The sequence below is a fragment of the Barbus barbus genome, assembly GCF_936440315.1.
Source record: "Barbus barbus genome assembly, chromosome: 5".
Classification (NCBI taxonomy): Eukaryota; Metazoa; Chordata; class Actinopteri; order Cypriniformes; family Cyprinidae; genus Barbus; species Barbus barbus.
The window spans coordinates 27,551,380-27,569,591 of NC_136733.1; the positions used below are offsets into that span (position 1 = coordinate 27,551,380).

At 37.8% G+C, this 18,212-nt stretch overlaps 1 protein-coding gene across 9 annotated transcripts in view; it reads right to left on the reverse strand.

Moving 5' to 3' along the window:
• LOC306869198 (kelch-like protein 13) overlaps window positions 1-18,212 on the reverse strand; it is a gene marked incomplete at its 5' end in the record, with an annotated part of 58,659 nt that overhangs the window by 16,319 nt on the left and 24,128 nt on the right. The window contains 2 exons of one of the 9 annotated variants that reach the window (XM_079415855.1): window positions 2,141-2,212; window positions 12,349-12,446. The exons of 6 other annotated variants lie outside the window; for them this stretch is intronic. In XM_079415855.1, the coding sequence (XP_079271981.1) occupies window positions 2,141-2,212; window positions 12,349-12,446 (170 nt within the window). Of the gene's footprint in view, window positions 1-2,140; window positions 2,213-12,348; window positions 12,893-18,212 lie in introns of those variants that run through there. 2 more of the 9 variants (XM_079415848.1, XM_079415849.1) reach the window with 2 other exon arrangements.

Here is an 18,212-nt window from a genome sequence, read left to right on the forward strand (position 1 = left end):
TTTTTTTAATTGCAATTGAATTTTGCAATATTACTGTTTTTTACTCTACATTTAATCAAGTAAATGCAGCCTTGGTATATCTGAGTTCACTGAAAAACAAAAACAAAAATTATTGACCCCGAATTTTAAAATGGTAGTGTTTGAATGGTAGACTTCATAAATATTCACCCCCTTTAATGCAATACACATAAATACTCTCTGGAGCAACTGACTGGTTTCAGACATCTTATAAATTAATACACAAGTGTCTGGACAGTCCAACTTCTGGTGAGTCACTACTGTGCCAAAACTGTCCATGAAGAGAGAGAGAGAGAGAGAGAGAGAGAGAGAGAGAGAGAGAGAGAGAGAGAGAGAGAGAGAGAGAGAGAGAAAACACTCCTGAAACTGCTCCAAGCTGCCCTGTAAACGTAAAAGCACAAGTCAAGGGATGGACACAAGAATTTTTCCAAGCCAGTGAATATCTACTGGAGTACGATTAAAATGAAGGTAAGAAAGAGACCGCTGGGGGAGACCCCCTAGAGACCAATGACAGATCTGAAAGAGTTACAAGCTTCATTGCTTGCCCAGGTGCTTAAGCAGAGAGTGGCAAAGAGAAAAGTCACTGTTCAGAAATGTCACATGACATCTCTGCTACAGTTTGCCAGGATGTGCGAGACACTGAGGACAGCTGGAAGAAGGTTCTGTGGTCTGATGAGAGTAAAATAGATTTTTGGCTATCATACTAATGTTTGGCACAAGCTATTAAACCGACTCAGAAAAACACTGCAGTTGCGGCCTCATTCTTGAGAGATAATTCTGTGTACACCTAGAAGCCTTGAGAGGGTAAAAGGAATACAGCAAAACACAGAGTAATCCTGAATGAAAGCCTGAGAGTCTACAAGATACCTGTGATGGAGGATTTATCCTCCAAGAAAACAACAACTTCAAAATAAAGCCCAAGATAAACAGGAAAGTCTTAAAAACACACACAACATCCTATGGAGGGGGAGTGAATACTTTTTACAAATACTATATAATTCACCATATTTTAGGTTCTGGAGAAGACAAATTCAAGATAAAGTTTGATGGCAAGTTTTCACTTACATAAAAGCTGTTAAGAGGCATAGCGGTCTTTGACATAATCAAAGACAAAGTAATTTGAATTCAAAACACTCCATCACATTCATCGATTTGATTGGTCATACTATTGTTCTTGCAATTTAATTTAAACCTTCAAGTGCTACAGTTCCTAATAAAATTGCCAGCCAGCTGGCTGAGTTTTATTTACTTACTGAAGCTAATTTGTTTTCACAATTGGTGCTTGGCGAGTGTTAATTCTGGACCCTGTAAGCATATAAAATGATGAATAATTAAAAGTCCTCATAATAAGCACTTACTGTTACTCTGGGGCTAGGCAAAGACGGCCTCTAAAGCTTCTAAAGTTTTATGAATGAGGTCTTGGGACAAGACTTCAATCAACCCAGCACTATGACACCTATTTCTTCCCCTCACAACTTCAAGCTTCATGGTTTTAACAAGGATATCTAACCAGGATATCCAACCAGGACGTATCTCCCTTTCATCCGGATTTACACCATCTTGGATGAAAGGAATGTGGGCCAGGGGTTTTGGGATCAATCATGCTGTAGCACAAACTCTGGAGGTATGGGTTAAAAAGATGAAAGAAAAACAGTATTGTGATACTAATGTCACGATACAGAAACAATACACTGGTAGCACTTATTTTCCATTTCAAAGCATTGACTATTAAAAACTACATTACCCATAATTCTGTGAAAAAATCTCCACTAATCAGAGATTTAAAAAGAAAAATAAATAAATAATTTTTTAGCACCCAACCCCTAAGATCACACAGTCTAGCACCAAAACCACTGAAAAAGTAGGCCGGCACTGTTGCACATTTTTGCAACCAAAAATGATGAACTGTATCATGACCCAAGTATCAACATAGAATGGTGACGAAGGAACATAGATGATTCCCAGTTCAACTGGGGTCGAGAGGAAGGGTCAAGCAGGTCAGGGAGTCACTACTAGACAATGAAAAATTGGTCAAATTAAAGGTTTAAAAAAAATAGAGATAAGCCAAAATGGCAGGCACAGTCACATGACACATATCACAGGCAGCTGATTGGTGCATTACCCTGTCAGGTGATAGGTTGGAGATGCAGCAAGCAGAGAGTGGGTGGTCCACACCACAAACGAGTGCTGGTGGCTGCCAAAAACAACGAGAGATATAGCATCACTAAATACACGCACATTCCCAGAAAACATGCAAACACACATAGCACGAAGCGTACGCTGCACAGACACACAAATGACAAGTGTCAATTCGACAAACTCAAGAACATGGCAGACAGAGAGTGAGAAATCACGAGGGTATTCATTCAATTAAGCAGTTTAGATTGATCTGAGCCTCTAAATTACTGACAAATTAAATGATGATTGTAGTGAAGCAAATCGGCTTGATGAAGACAACTTGACATGAAATGGCAAAGCATAACACACACAACTGACTCTGCTGATGGGATCGAGATGACACGACAAAAACACACGCAAACCTTTATCCACTAAAGAAAGATGGGTTTCATGATCTAACAACTAACCATCCACAACATGTGATGGAGAAAGACAATGTTTAGTGAAGAGGGGAGAGAATTAGATAAATGGTGGTTATGCATAAAGAGTAAAAGAGAGAGAGATACATAGAGAGAATAAGGGCAAGCAAAAGAGCATTAGCTTAACAGCATTCTTTAATAATTCTGTATTATGGAGAACAGGAAGAACAGAGCTGAACGAGACCAGAGAACAGCTGGCCTGTCACACATTCACACACACACAGACACGCACACGGACCTCGACACCTGCTTTGATTAACCAACATCCTTTTCAACTCTCCTGGACCAGATCCCTGCCTGTTAATTAGGATTTGATCACGCGCACACGCACACACACACGCACACACACACACACACACACACTTCTGCTCTCTTTTTCTCCTGATTCAGATCATATCTCTGCAAATGAGTTCAGTCACCCTGGGCATTCACTCCTTAGAGAGGAGAATTAGAAACCCACCTGAGGTCTGTCTGATAATGACACATCAAACATTAGCAAATGGGTGAAAAAAGAGCGAGCAAGAGAGAGATATGATGGGTTTGATATTGTAAAATGTGTTTTTGCAGCTAAATATAACTGGCATTCTGTTGTGCCCTTTCTAGACCGTTCTTCCTAAAAAGACATAGTGAAGGACGACTTTAAATTTAGGACAAAAGGCTTGAGGGAGGGAACATGTACCTGCTGTTAGAGGAACCACAGATTTATGACTAAGTTTTTATGTTCCAACTGGAGCAATGCAAGATCAAGGTGTCGATTTTGTCGATTAAAGGAAAGGGTTACAGGAATTTTCCAGGAACAGCTTAAGCGCTTTCGACTGTATCCACATAATGTTGTGAGTTACCTCAGGATATCATGTCAACTCTCCCCCTCAGGTTATAAAAACAGGAAACACATTAATGCACTTACAATGGAAGTCTTTTATACTCAGCAAGGGTGCATTTATTTGCTCAAATACAATTTAAAATAACACTTTACTATTTAAAATATATTTTAAAATTTAACTTATTCCTGTGAAGGCAAAGCTGAATTTACTTCAGTCGTCATGATCCTTAAGATATCATTTTTAGTCGTGCTGCTTAATATTTTGCAACTGTGATACATTTTGTGATACAGCATGCTTTGATGAACAAAGTTCAAAGAACAGCATTTATTTGAATACATTTTTTGCAACAATGTAAATGCTTTTACTGCCACTTTTGATCAATGTAATGTGTCCTTGCTGAAGTTGAATTTGAAGCTGAATTGTCCCTTTGCGGTGGGACTACTTTTCTAAGTGAATCTGATTACACATTACTGACGTTATATTGTTGATGAATATTGTGACTAATATGCCACTCATTATTTTATCATCCAGTGTGTGTGGCTTCACACTACTGATGTGAAAGTGCATGTAAGGACTGAGTAATTTGTAGGCAGAAATGTGGGGTTAATTTTTTGTTTTAATGCATATTGAAATTCCATAAAAATCCTCCCGATTTCATGCCAGGGTGTGCGTGACTCACATGACGACTCAGATTCGCTCGGTGACACACACAAACAGATTTATGCCCCATATAATGAGGAGATTGGCGTGCTGATTGAAAGGGTGAGGATACAGAAACAGCTGACTCTGATGAAGAGCTCAGATACTGACAGATTAAGCATGAAACAATGAGATCAAACGAGCACAACAGGCTACAAGAGACATTTCTGTTCAAAATTGGGGAGGAAAAAATAAATAATATAGTCCAAAATTAATACAGTCCAAATGATACACATGAAGAGGATGGTGCTACAGCAAAATACGAAAACAGTGAATGTCATGAAAAAATTTACAATACATTTTTAACCTCCATCATAAGCCCTAAGGCTAATTATGCATAGCATAGAATAATGTGACAATGATGCAATTTATTTTATAGATACTAAACTGAATTGAGAAATGTATGCAAATAAAGTACAATTAAGCTTTTTGCCATACAATGAATGTTTTTATATTGTTAGAAAAATTAAAGGTAAATTAAAACAAAAAACATGTCTGAACAATTTAATGCATCCTTGCTGAAAGTATTTTTTTTTTCAACGCCCTTAGTATTGTTTTTAACAAATATATATGATGTATTTTCCTAATATTCTATTCCAGGCCTAGCAATGCATATTACATCATGAAAAATGCAGAGATTTCATTTTATAGATAATTTTCAATCTGAATTGAGGAATCTATGCAAATAAATAGAAGTTTTACAATATTGCTTTTTTGCCATATTAATGTTTTTAAATGCCTTAACTAAAACATACATTAAAGGAACACGCCACTATTTTTGAAAATAGGCTCATTTTCCAACTCCCCAAGAGTTAAACAGTTGAGCTTTACCGTTTTCGAATCCATTCAGCCGATCTCCGGGTCTGGCGGTAGCACTTTTAGCTGCAGCTTAGCAAAGATCATTGAATCTGATTAGACCGTTAGCATCTCGCTCAAAAATTACCAAAGAGTTTCGATATTTTTCCTATTTAAAACTGGACCGTTCTGTAGTTACATCGTATATTAAGACTGAAAACAGGCTAACTTTCGCCTACATAACCAACGTGACCACCTGCTTGCCTTGCAACCATGGAAACATTTGTGAGAGACGATTCAGCTACACTAATTTAGTGCCGGTGTTGTGCCCATTTTCGACCCCTGCCAAATTATTACCCCATCTCGTTGAAATCGCAACCTGATTGCCTAATCCTAACCCCACCCCTAATCCTAGCACTAAACCAACCAATACTAGGGCACAACACAGGTCACGTTGGAAGTTACCTAGCTGGGGACTATTTTCAGGCGCTGCATAATATCATTGCGCCTGCTGCAGAAAAGTTCCTAGATTATTAAGACGGAATGAGAGTAAAGTTCCTAGCCATATCGGCCTAGAAAATCAAAACTTTTCATTTTCCTTCAGTCTTAGTACACGATGTAACTACAGAAGAGTCTAAGAGAAAAGTATCGAAACTCTTTGGTCATTTTTGAGCGAGATGCTAACGGTCTAATCAGATTCAATGGTCTATGCTAAGCTGCAGCTAAAAGTGCTACCGCCAGACCCGGAGATCGGCTGAATGGATTCGAAAACGGTAAAGCTCAACTGTTTAACTCTTGGGGAGTTGGAAAATATTTTCAGAAATAGTGGCGTGTTCCTTTAATAAATAAAAATCAGCTCAATATTTAAATCAGCTCAATATTACGCTTTTATGGAAAATTTCTGACACCTGTGAAGGACTGTGATTACACAACGGTAAGGTTGATTTCAGATCAGTGTAAACACAGCTGAAGTCACAGTTAAATAGTACCATACAGCACAAATGTCACGTAATACACAAAAACAACCTAACAACGTATCCAAGCGGGAAAAACTGAGATCCCTGCAGCTCAACATTTTTCACTTAATTTCCCAAACTATAAAACAAGCATCTCACATCTGCCATTTTACATTGTGCATAAAGGCCCCTTATGGATGAGTGTGTGCTGAAGCGTACACAGTGTATTTGTTTGTGCTTGTGTTTCCACTGACTTCCATAATGTTGTACAGATCTAACACACGATTATGCTAATTACAGTGGAACTTCAGAGTATCCGCTCTGGACTTGACCAGGGGCTGCTCACAATTTCTTCATCATTGTGACTTAAATCTGCGTCTGTAACACTTCAACCATTTTTTTTTTTTATAAAACAATATGCTTATTATTTGCAAAACGGCTTTGGTAAACACGAGGCCCGACTCAATGGAGCTCGTGTGGTGCTGTTTTTATGTCATCACGTGACCACTCAGGGACGTCCAGCTGCCGCAATTATGAATTGTTCCGGCCTTAAACTGGGTTCAAAGGAGTTATGCTTTACTTTTTGTCACACATGCAGGGAGATGAACACAAGCCATCTGCTGCAGAAGTTCTGCATCTGTTTTACAATCAGAATCAGAAATGATCATCTCTTCAGTTTTTGTAACACTTTGTGAAGGAGTGAGTGACTCAAGGTCATAAATTATGGATTTATAAATATTACAACCTTGTGAAATTAAACCGACTGAGAAGATGAGAGAAAATATATCAGCATTACTGCAGTTACACATAACATTTTAAAACACTACTCAAAAAATACAATGCTAATTGAACTTCAAAAAGCTGGATCTGAGTTGATCACACAGTAAACTAAAGCTAAAAAGAAGCAATTATTGAGAGTACCAGGCTTTTTTTTCTGCTTCATATTTTGCACTAAATTTCTTCCATTTCCATTCCTCCACTGCACCTTCACACATTTTCTTCTTGCCAACCATCCTCAAACTTCACATCACCTAGGCCATTCCTCTTTCCTTCTCCAATCTCATTCTCTTCATCTTTCATTCTTTCCTCATCTCTTTTTTTCTATTCCATTTCTTCCTCTTGCCAACCCTCTTCTCTAACCTCCTCCATCATCTGAGGTGATCTTGAGGTGAAAATGTGATTCCTGCATTTCCTCTCTGATGCATTATGATTAAACCATTGTGAATAAAAGATGGATACATACAAAAAGAGTGATAGTAGGTCAGAAAGTGAAAAGGTGACAAATCAGCTGCCTTGCCTCTTCCGCCAGGTTAATGTCAGAGGAAGTGTAGACTCATCAGATGATGAATATAGTTTTGAAATTATGTATGGTGTGCATGTCACATTAGTTCAGAGGCAGCAGTGAAGGTGTGGGAGTACAACTACATTAAGAAATCATTAGGGAAAGAAACTTTAAATCTCCTGACTGGCAAGAAGATGCGTGACTTTTACCAAACAACACACTGCTGCAGAACTGACTTTTTTATTCAATATAATCCAATTAATACAAATCACATGCAGCGCCCAAAATTAACACTTACCAAGTGCCAAATGAAAGTAAAAATTGGCTTTGGGATTGGGAGTTACTCACCATTTGGCTGGTAGCTTTATTAAGAACTGCAGGGTCCAAAATGAACTTTAACTCACCGGCCAATAGGAGGGAGAGTGTGCGCCATAAACATTACCTAACAGTTATGAAACAGTATGTTGTATTATTTTTGTAATTTAATTATTATTTGTTTTGTGTGTGTCAGACAAATGGCACATTGTGACAGGGGTCTCATCTCTTACACAGTGTCAGTGACTTACATTGTTTGGCACACATATGCAAGGCAATAACTAAGTTTGGAATCTGATGAATTTATTTATATGATTTATATATTTATTTATTTTAAGAACTCTCTTATGCTCACCAAAGCTGCATTTATTTGATCAAAATACAGTAAAAACAATAATATTATAAACTATTACTACAAAATATAAAATAACACTTTTCTAGTTTAATATATTTCAAAGTGTAATTTATTCCTGTGATGGCAGCTGAATTTTTATCATCATTACTCCAGACGTCAGTGTCCAATGAGCCTTCAGAAATCATTATAATATGCTGATGTGGTACTCAAGAAACATTTCTTATTATCAATGTTAAAAACAGTTGTGCTGCTTAATATCTTTGTGGAAACTGTGATTTTATTTTTCTCCACGAGAAAAAAAAAAATTGATGAACAGAAAGTTGATGAACAGATGAACAAAATTCTATTCAATGATGAATAAAAAAAACAAAAACAGCATTTAATTGCAACATATATCCTTATATCGCTATATCCTTTGCAACAAATGCCCTTATGGTCATCTATTTATTAATTTAATGCATCCATGTTGAACAAAAGTACCTCAAACAGACCTCAAACTTTTGAATTGAGGTATATATAATGCCACTTACTATTGTTCTTCAATAAAATAATACCTAATAGAGTTTCATAGCCAGTAGAAATATTCATGACCAGTAAATTCTCTCAATTCAACCACCACTGACAGGTGTGGCAGAAAGTTAATTTTGGACCCTGCTCACATGTCATACTGGTGAGGTCACATGATCAAAACAGCAAGCCAAAGGCTATTTCTAATAAATAGAACTGTAAACCGTACCACTATATTATTACTCAAAACACACTTCAACACCTGTCAGAAAACAAACTTTCATTTAGGTAAAGAATTGTTTTTTTTAAATAAAATAAATGCACACATTTTGGAAAAATATATAGAACTATACCCAAGTGTTTGAATGTCCTGCAAATAATGTAAATCACAACATGGAATTGAAAAACAAAAATAAGATTTGTATTGATAATTTGTGATGCCCTTTAACATTCAATCAAAGTGGACAAACATTGTAACAGCAGTAAAAAATAAATATTTGAAATTAATCACGCAACTTGCAAGCAATATCCTATGAAAATATTACTTACTGAAACAATACAAAACATTAATTCATTGGATTGTACAGAAAAACTATGCGCACTAAATGCACTTAGCATACAGGACTCCATCCCTACTTGCAGTTCAGTGCGGTAGAAACTGATCTTTAATGTCATATTTAATTATATTTGAAATAGTTTTTATCTTGAAAAGATAAAAAAAAAAAAAAGGTCAGCATAAACCCAGATGTAAAACATACTAGAGACAACAGCTGGTGGTCTCCTCCAAACAGAATTTCGATTGAAAGTTAGTGTACAAAAAAAAAAAAAATCCAAATAAATGTATAAAGCAGCCTTCTCTCAATCTGTGGCAGCAAGAAGTCTGATACATCCCACCCTTTCATCTGAGATCACAAGGTAGAAATGAAAAGCTGAAACACAGACAGAATTCAGCGTGAAAGGTGAATGTGAAAAGGACGAACTGCTGTCTGCTCATTTCTCGACATTTCTATGGGTTTGACACTGTCTTCACAGGAGACTAAAGCACATGAGACAAGTGCTGGCAACAAAACAAACATGCCCTGAATTTCTTGGACGACCCTGACACCAAAAATTTCAGGTTAAACTTTCATCATCATAATGTGTACCAAGGTCAAGGCCCTTTAGCAGCAGATGAGCAGGACTTTAGATCTGTCATGACTGTCTACCGTCTTCACCTGTGACAACACAAACACACACCCCTGTGTGCGTCATTCTCTTCCCCCCTGCGGCAGAAGCTTTCCGGCTGTCACTCCTCATCACTCTTTTAAGCTGAAGCCCAAGAATCCTTCAAGTCACACAAATATAAGAAAGTTATTTTTTGTCTTGAGGTTTTGTGGTGATGTATGCTCGATTATACACTATCCACTTACAATTATTTGCAATTTATTGTGCAAGTATTTTATTGCATATGGACACCTCTCCCTTGCCCTACAGAGCGTGAAATCCTCACTACAGGCAGTGGGTATATTTAGAGGTGAGGTAACACTTCAGGAGTACACTCAATTAAATGAATATAGTCCTATGGAAAGACACATGACTTTTTTTTAGGAAAAAACAAAAAAACACAAACCTCAAAGCCCATTCTCACCGTCAATAGTAGTTATAACAATAATGACATATGTTAGGGAATGAGTTTGTGTGGAGCAGCATTTACCGCAAATAGAGCTTCTTCAACATACTGCAGACATTGTTAGAAAACATTCACTCTTAAACACACAGCACATATTTATCTAATTAAACTGCAACCTTTGCAATTTGATAAAACACAAAAAGCCACATTGCAATTTCGGTTTTATTACGATTAATCTTGCCATCTGCCAATTTAAATGCTCAGGCTCATTAAGTTGTAGATTCTGACTGGATGTCAATGTAGTATTGTATATAACATAATATAGTAACATCAGCTGGAAAAATAAATTCTGAAAGAGATTCCTATGATATTGTTCCTCTGTGTCATTACAGTTGAGGTGTGGACTTCTGTATTCTCTTACAATTAAACAATTATTGAAACTTCACAGTTCTTCCTCGACGTGAATGTGCAAACTCATAAGTATTTTTTTTTTTAGCAGCTGGCAAAAACATCCTGTTGTTCAACATTTTCTGTCTCAATACACACTCACACAAAAAGAGAATGATTCATGTGTCCAAGAGGCATCTCTCCACCCATTAAGAAATACAGAGACCACAGCTCACCCTGTAATCACACACAACACACAGCCAAAGCAGTAAAAATAGACTTTTTTTTTTACTGGGCAAGGTTTGACTGGGAGAGGCAACAGCAGGGTCGGGAACTCAACACTGTAATCCACAATCTCAAACCTTAAATCTGAGAAGATACAGACACATATACAAAAAGAGTTTATTGATTCTCAAGGGGAAATTTAGGAGGACTGTATATGCGCAATAGAGTTACGGCTAGAAAGACTAAGAAAGACAGAAATACAGACAGACAGGAGAAAGAAACTATCATCAAAACAAAAGAGACAACCAAAGGATTTTCTCAGATCTAGCCTTTAAGTTGAATTGAACTAGTAAAACCACTTTCAAACGAAGACAGATATAGCCTATGATTAGCGAGACATACCAGCGTTTTAAACTCTCGCTTCACAGTTAACTCTCAAATTGCTCCCGCAAACAGCTGGTCATGGTTTCAACTTTGTGCCTGAGGAAAATTTTAAGATCTAAAATAAATAAAAAGAGATAAATTGCAGTATGGTCTTATCAGATAATGTATAGATAATAAAATTAGAACTGGATAGGCTTTCAAAACCGCCAAATATTATCCTTATATTGTAATCTTTTACGATCACAAGCTGTAATCATTGTCTCAACTTGTAAAAGGATAGCATCATTTTGTCTGAGAACATGACTTTCTCTAATTACATGACTTGTATTATTTTAGAGATGTATATTATTGCCACATGGACATTACTTTGCTGCCAGATGATGGGCTCCCTTCATTAGTACAAAATATCATCCCTTGAATCAGTCACATCTGGATTTTTGATTGCAACATTTGAAACATGCATTTTCTGCAGCAGCTTTGAAACTATATGCGATGTGAAAAGGACTTATGAATTTAAATGAATGATACTACATTCTTATATTAATTTATGATAGACTATGTGATAATCTTGAACATGGTATACAAAAACATTTAATCCATCAAAATGCCATGGCTGTTGACAAAAAGGTTCAAAACTCATTTTTTTATTAGTATGTCTCATTAAATTCAGTGGCTTGATGGTGCACTGAAAGTCACTTGGAAAAAGCCCAACAAGTTAAGAAAGCATATACAATAATAAAATGGGATTTGATAATTATCTTTTCAATAATAAAAGGTTTTCTTAATGGGTTCGTTTTAACGGGGCACTGATGTACATCACTCTAGTGCGCACTGATCCAAAGAAGATCATGTTAAAGACACGCTGCTGCTTTTCTAGCACACATTAAAAGTTAGTCGTGCATTGGTGTATAAACCGTGCCGAGCGGAAGCGCTAGCGGTCATGTTCCGTGTATCATCCAGCATCAGTGCTGCATCCTCCAGCAGCCCACCGGGCCCCCACCCACCACCACAACACTAGCGCTCCAATCCAGAGCGCACGACACGTCAGGACAAAAGACTGCTTCGCCGGCTGTTATCGCGGCCCGGTGCTTAGAACAGAGCCACAAGAAGGATTCAGAGTAGAGAAAGCACTATGTGGATTCAGAAAACTAGGCGGTGCGCGGAAGTACGCTAAACGTTGTAAAAATGGGTCTCAAGACCTCTCTAAACGTTCACAATTAGGTTACAGAGAAATGAAGGGAGACGACACCGACCCCGAAACAAGCACAGCAGCAGCATCCTTAATGGAAGAGTAAAGACGGAATATAAACACACTCATGCGCCCTCGGTTACTGACGGTCACATTTTAAAACACACAAGCACGCTTTTTGACGCGTCAATATTACAGCTACTTACATGTATGCTGGCGAGAGTGGAGAGGACCTGGACGTTTTAAGGACGGGTACGGGAAATTTCCAGCTGACGGGCGAACCGCTTTTCCATTTCAACGGCATGTTTATCCAGTCAGCACCTCTGAGATACAACGCGAATGAGAAAAGCCGTCAAGAGCGAGTCCATAAAGAGGCGACCAGCGCGGGCATCCATCCCCGGCAGCCCTCACCGAGAGCAGGGAGGAGGAAGAGGAAAATAAAGAGGAGGATCAGCCGCCGACACAGGCAGCTCTGTTTGAGGCAGTGCTTCTCTGAGTGAGGCAGCTCTGTCTGAATACCGCAGAGAAGGTTGGCGGAAAACCGGGAGGAATGACACTTAAGCCTGAGCCGAGAGGTGAAAAGCAGGTGTGCCTGAGCCGAGCATCATCTCCTGAGAAAGAGAGAGGGATGATGGTGATGATGATGATGGAGGGGAGGAAAAAAAATAGACACCGTCGCGTCCGGTCAGTGCAAGGAAGAGGCATGCGCGGTCGGTGCACTGGATGTTCAGCTATAGTGCCACCTTGTTTGAATGCAGGCTGAGTATGGCAAGCCGTGTTAACATTCATTCACTTATCTACTATCTATTGTAGGTTAATAGCACTTATTTTTAATAACTACAGAAGCCCAGCAAGCCTTGTAATATCTACTGTAATAGTAGCTTTTCATTACATACTAATGTTTGCCATTAGTCTAAATTCTCTGGTGATCTGTTCTACTTTAATGTTTATTGGTTGCTGCTTCAGTTTTACTAGTAACATATAATTAGTAGCCTACTAGTATTCACTGAAAAGTTATGATTAACTATTCAAACAGTTACTTTATCTATTGTGTTTTTCTTAGTAGCAATACTAGTTTTATATAAATTTCATTTTTCAACATTTTAAATTATACTACTATGATTTTTATTAAACCATGAAGTAGCCATTCTGACTAGACATTAAATATGATAATTTACAATCCAATTATAATAAAATATATACTGTATATTACTTATAAACTAGGACATATATACATCTATCATGTACAGATACCAGTATCTATGGAAAACTATTGGAATAGTTACTGGTAACTGAGGCCCCGTTTACACTAGTGCATTTTCGTTTTAAAATGAAAACGATACTCGTTTACACTGGAGTTTTCACTGCGTTCCAGAAACGATCTCCATCTTCACTACACAATCTAAAACGCATGTCACATGACCATTCATGCAGGTACAACCATAGATATGTATAGGTAGATCCCCTATTATTTAGATGACGGACGCGTCTGCATGCTTGGAGCGGTCGAATGGGAATCTACCTATACATATCTATGGGTACAACAATGAGCATACTGTTATTATTCACACGGTCGTCAAGGATATGCAGAGCGAATGTGGGCAGCCCCGCCATCATTTTCAAAAGTATCCGTTTTGGTTCGTTTACACTGAAACGCAACCCCAGAGTTTTCAAACTAAAACGGGGTCTACAGTCTCTGTTTTCGACCTCGAAAATGCTGGAATAGTGTAAACGACAGGCCCGAGTCCCAATAACAATGAACTAGTGTAAACGGGGTCCGAGTCCCAATAACAAATGGAAAATATACTAGTCCGAACTAAGCTGATATGTGAACGCAGATCACTATTATTTCACAGTTACTATTAGGAGTGTTAACAAGCTAATAAGATCTAGAGAGTAATCAATATTTACAAGTATCTAGTAGTAATTAATATTTACAAGTGAATAATTTAGTTACTATCAGAATAAGTACTATTATCAGATGTATAGTAATTAGTGAAAATTTAAAATAAATTAGTTAATTAGAATTAAGAAAGAAATATAGTAAAAAAACAAAAAAAAAGATTTGCTAGTTAGTTTTAAGTACAGAAAAAATGTTAAACTGGCTTGCCATAGCTGACTGCGGAGCGCTAGTGAGTGAGAGAGAGTCTCAGAGCTCAGATAAGAGTTTAATGACCTGGCATAAAATACAACACACGACTGCTGGCATAAGAAATATAAAAGCCAAGTATGATTCTTTTGAACATTAAAGAACATCACTTCTGTTCCTCTGTGTTGTATAATGGTGAAGAATTGCTCTCTGATGTCCATTATGAGAGACAGGTCTTTTCAAAACATCTCTAGCTAGGCGGTGCAAGCAGGGCACAAACTCCACCGCGGGGCTCTTCACCCCCTGCCGTGACAGCACATGTCAAAGAGGAGACAGAGGAAAAGAAAGAGCTACCACATTCGTTTCTGCGATTATGTCCGTCTTCATTTAAAGTGCTGACAAAAAGTCAGAGTAGATGTCCTTTAACTTATTCAATCGCTTTCTGGATGTGCTACATTCTTTAAAAACGTGACCAAGTAAGCCTCACATTGGGTCCATTGTAAATTCCTTTTACATTTAAATAAGACACCATCAACAAGCAACCAAATGTAGTTAAAACTACGGCTTAAAAGAAATTGTGGTCAGCTATTCCTTTTATTCAGCAAGGATGCATTAAATTAATCTAAAGTGACAGTAAATTGTTGAAAAATATTTTTAAAAATATGCTAATTTTGAACTTTTTACTCATCAAAGATCCCCCCTCCCCCTAGCATTAGAATGCATTAGAATGATTTCTGATCATTTTTTGACGCAAATCAATTGACTGTTCACAAAAAGCTTGATTAACAGGCCATCTGACCAATCATAATGCCAAATCCGCCATCTTGTCCGACAGCTACAGCCAGAAACTATCAATAAATAATTTTTTTTTTAACCTTAGGACTTAAACGTGAAAAATGCTGTGGTCTGTGGTTAAAATAAAATATGTTCTGATGTTCATTCATGTTCATTTTGTGCTTTAAGTAAATATAAAAAAAACGATCGAGTCACGTGCCCCTTTAACTGAGGCAATACAGTCACCTGTCAATAAAGAGCCACAAAACGGTATTTGTTTGAATTTCTTTAATAATTATCAAATTTGAAAGCTGAGAGTCCTGAGACCTTGTTTCATACCAGAAGTAACCTGCTCTGTCTTGTATGCCGGTGCCAGTTTCCTCTTTGCTCCGCGATGTATTTTTCACTGCGTGAGAACATGTGTAGTGTGAGAGCGGCATTGTTTGTTGGAATTTGTTGGAGATACACTGTTAGACATTTCTGCAGTTATTTACTGTATGTCACCCAGTATAATACTGCAAATTCCCTTTACAGTAAATAACTATAATACCCTTTGCATCATTGGAATTTTCTGTGATGTCAGACCCCACATACAGAGACTTACTGTATTTTTTAAAATTGCTGTATACTACTGTATTTGCTCTTCGGCCTCTTTAGCGCCATTCTATTGAGGTTGTTTTATTCTCTTCCATTTCTTCCATTTGGATTGACACGATTTGCCATACACTGTGTCTACAATGCCGCAACCGATTGGGACTGATTACATGTTACATCGCTTGTAATGATTGGAAAATCCGTTTTAAGTGAAAGTGACAAAAGTGATGTGACATACGGCCAAGTATGGTGACCCATACTCGTAATTTGTGCTCTGCATTTAACCCATCCAAAGTGCACACACACAGCAGTGAACACACACACACACCGTGAACGGCGCCTGGGGAGCAGTTGGGGGTTCAGTGCCTTGCTCAAGGGCACCTCAGTCGTGGTATTGAAGGTGGCGAGAGCGCTGTACATTCACTCCCTCCACCTACAATCCCGAGACCTTTGGATTACGAGTCCGACTCTCTAACCATTAGGCCACGACTGCCCCTTTGTCCTTCATGTCAGAAAGAGCGCGAGCGCTTGGAGTACATCTGTACATCAGAAATATACCGGGGCATCACTTTACTGTCCGCATCCACTGTAGATAGATTATATAATGGGTTCTATATAGTTTTTTATCCAGTCGCGCTGCACCACTCGCGTTCGAAGCAGCACGGCAGCGCCGCGGGTTTTGCCCGGGGATGAACCCGCAAAAGTTCCGGAGAACATCTGCACTGTGTGTCGATGCACCTCACGAAAGAATAAGACCTGCAAGCAAGGTAAAAATATACCGTATGTACGTTTGTCTGTGTGTTTGTGTCAGATTTTTGCACACCAGTTTACCTAACGTTAGTAACATTTACTCGTCAACATGGCAGTAACAAAAACGTTACTATGGTAAACTGTGCTGTCGTTTCAAACGACTTTTGTCAGCTTTTGTAAGTTAGCGAATTAAACTTTTGTAAGTTAGCGAATTAAATTTTTTTTTTAACGAGGAACGCTTATCTTACATTAACATTAGGTTAACTAATGTGAAATTTTGTTCAGGTGTTAGAAGTTAATGTTGGCCAGTAGCCTATTGAGAAAATAAACTCGTTAAGTTGAACAAGTTTTATGGCTAGCTAACTTTTCTAGTTTTAGAGTTTCGTATAGTTTTTAAATGGAATTTAATATTTACTGCATTTTTTTGTATTGTATGTTTTAAAGGCACCTGCAATGAACCATCAAGAAGGACATGTGGAGCAGGCCAGCCACCCTGAGACTGATAATTCATGGTAAGAGAACAACTATGGTTTTGAGAGGTTTGTGTATTCTATATGAGGTTTGCCTTTTAAAAGTGCCATTTCTATTTCTACTTGTTTTTCAGAGAAGACATCTGTGTCACTAACAAAGTGGATGATGAGCAAAGGTGGTGGCCATGTTTTGGAGCAGCACCTGGGTTTTGCAGATGGCTATGTATCTTTGGCTGTTTGTCTTTTTTCCCCCATTATGTTTCTGTTGCCTAAAGATTATTTGCGAGGATAAATCCAGAGGATACAACATAATGCACTGCAAAACATCCTAAGACAGGAGAAATGGTGAAGATGCACTGTTCCAGCATTGGAAGACTGTAAGTGTTATACATGCAGTGTTTTAAATAAAGAATTTGATATTTTGTAATTATTGTGTCTGTTTTAATTGAATGCCAGTAGTACCTATGTAGAGTAAAAAATAAAATGAATTCTATTTAAAAATGATAAAATCTGACGAAATCTATATTAAAATGAATGAATTACAGTAGTATACTGATGAATTTTACTTTTTTACAGTAATTTACTGTAAAACAGTACAGTTTGCAACTAAATCAAATACAGTTTGCTACTGTAAATCTTAATTACAGTAACAAGTTACTGTAAAAAAACCTCTTTGAAATGTCTAACAGTGTAGCAACAGTTAACTAAGGAGGGCGGGTCTTTGCGAATGGTCAGTTTAGTTGGTCTATTTTCATTGCAACCATGTACAATTAAACAATGTTATTTCACCAGGAAATTAAAGATATGACAGGCAGTTAACATGTGCGATAAGTAATATCATCTAACCACTACCCTATGTAACTAAAGACAGACAGGTGCCCCATACTCGTCCAAAAGGATGGTAGTCATTGCTGGCAACTTTTTAAATATCTATCTACTCAAAACCTCTGTGACCATATTTTCTTTTTGAGGAGTCGTCTAGCACTTATTTATACTCGCACTGCAATGCAAACTGAATTATGTATATGGAAACACAGGGGAGAAGTAACGCAAGCATACACAACAAACAGTTTAAAAGTTCAATAGGCCTGCTATGGATCTTGTTATAAGCTGAGCTTAGAAATAGAGAGATCAGAGGCAATCTGTGAGTTAATTCTACTAGTCTCTCAATAGCACAAGTCAGTTAACAACACTAAAACAATCTTTTGTTCACATGTGTGTACCAGACAGCAGGTGAGATGCATTCAACCAAAGTAATCACACCGCAGTGATCAAACAGCAAGAGATATAAACCGCATTTTAAAAGGACACACAGCGCCTCTAGCTGTAAGCCTGAGCTCAGAACAGATGCGTCACTGTCTGAACTGATAAACTGGACAGTGAATCTGTTAAC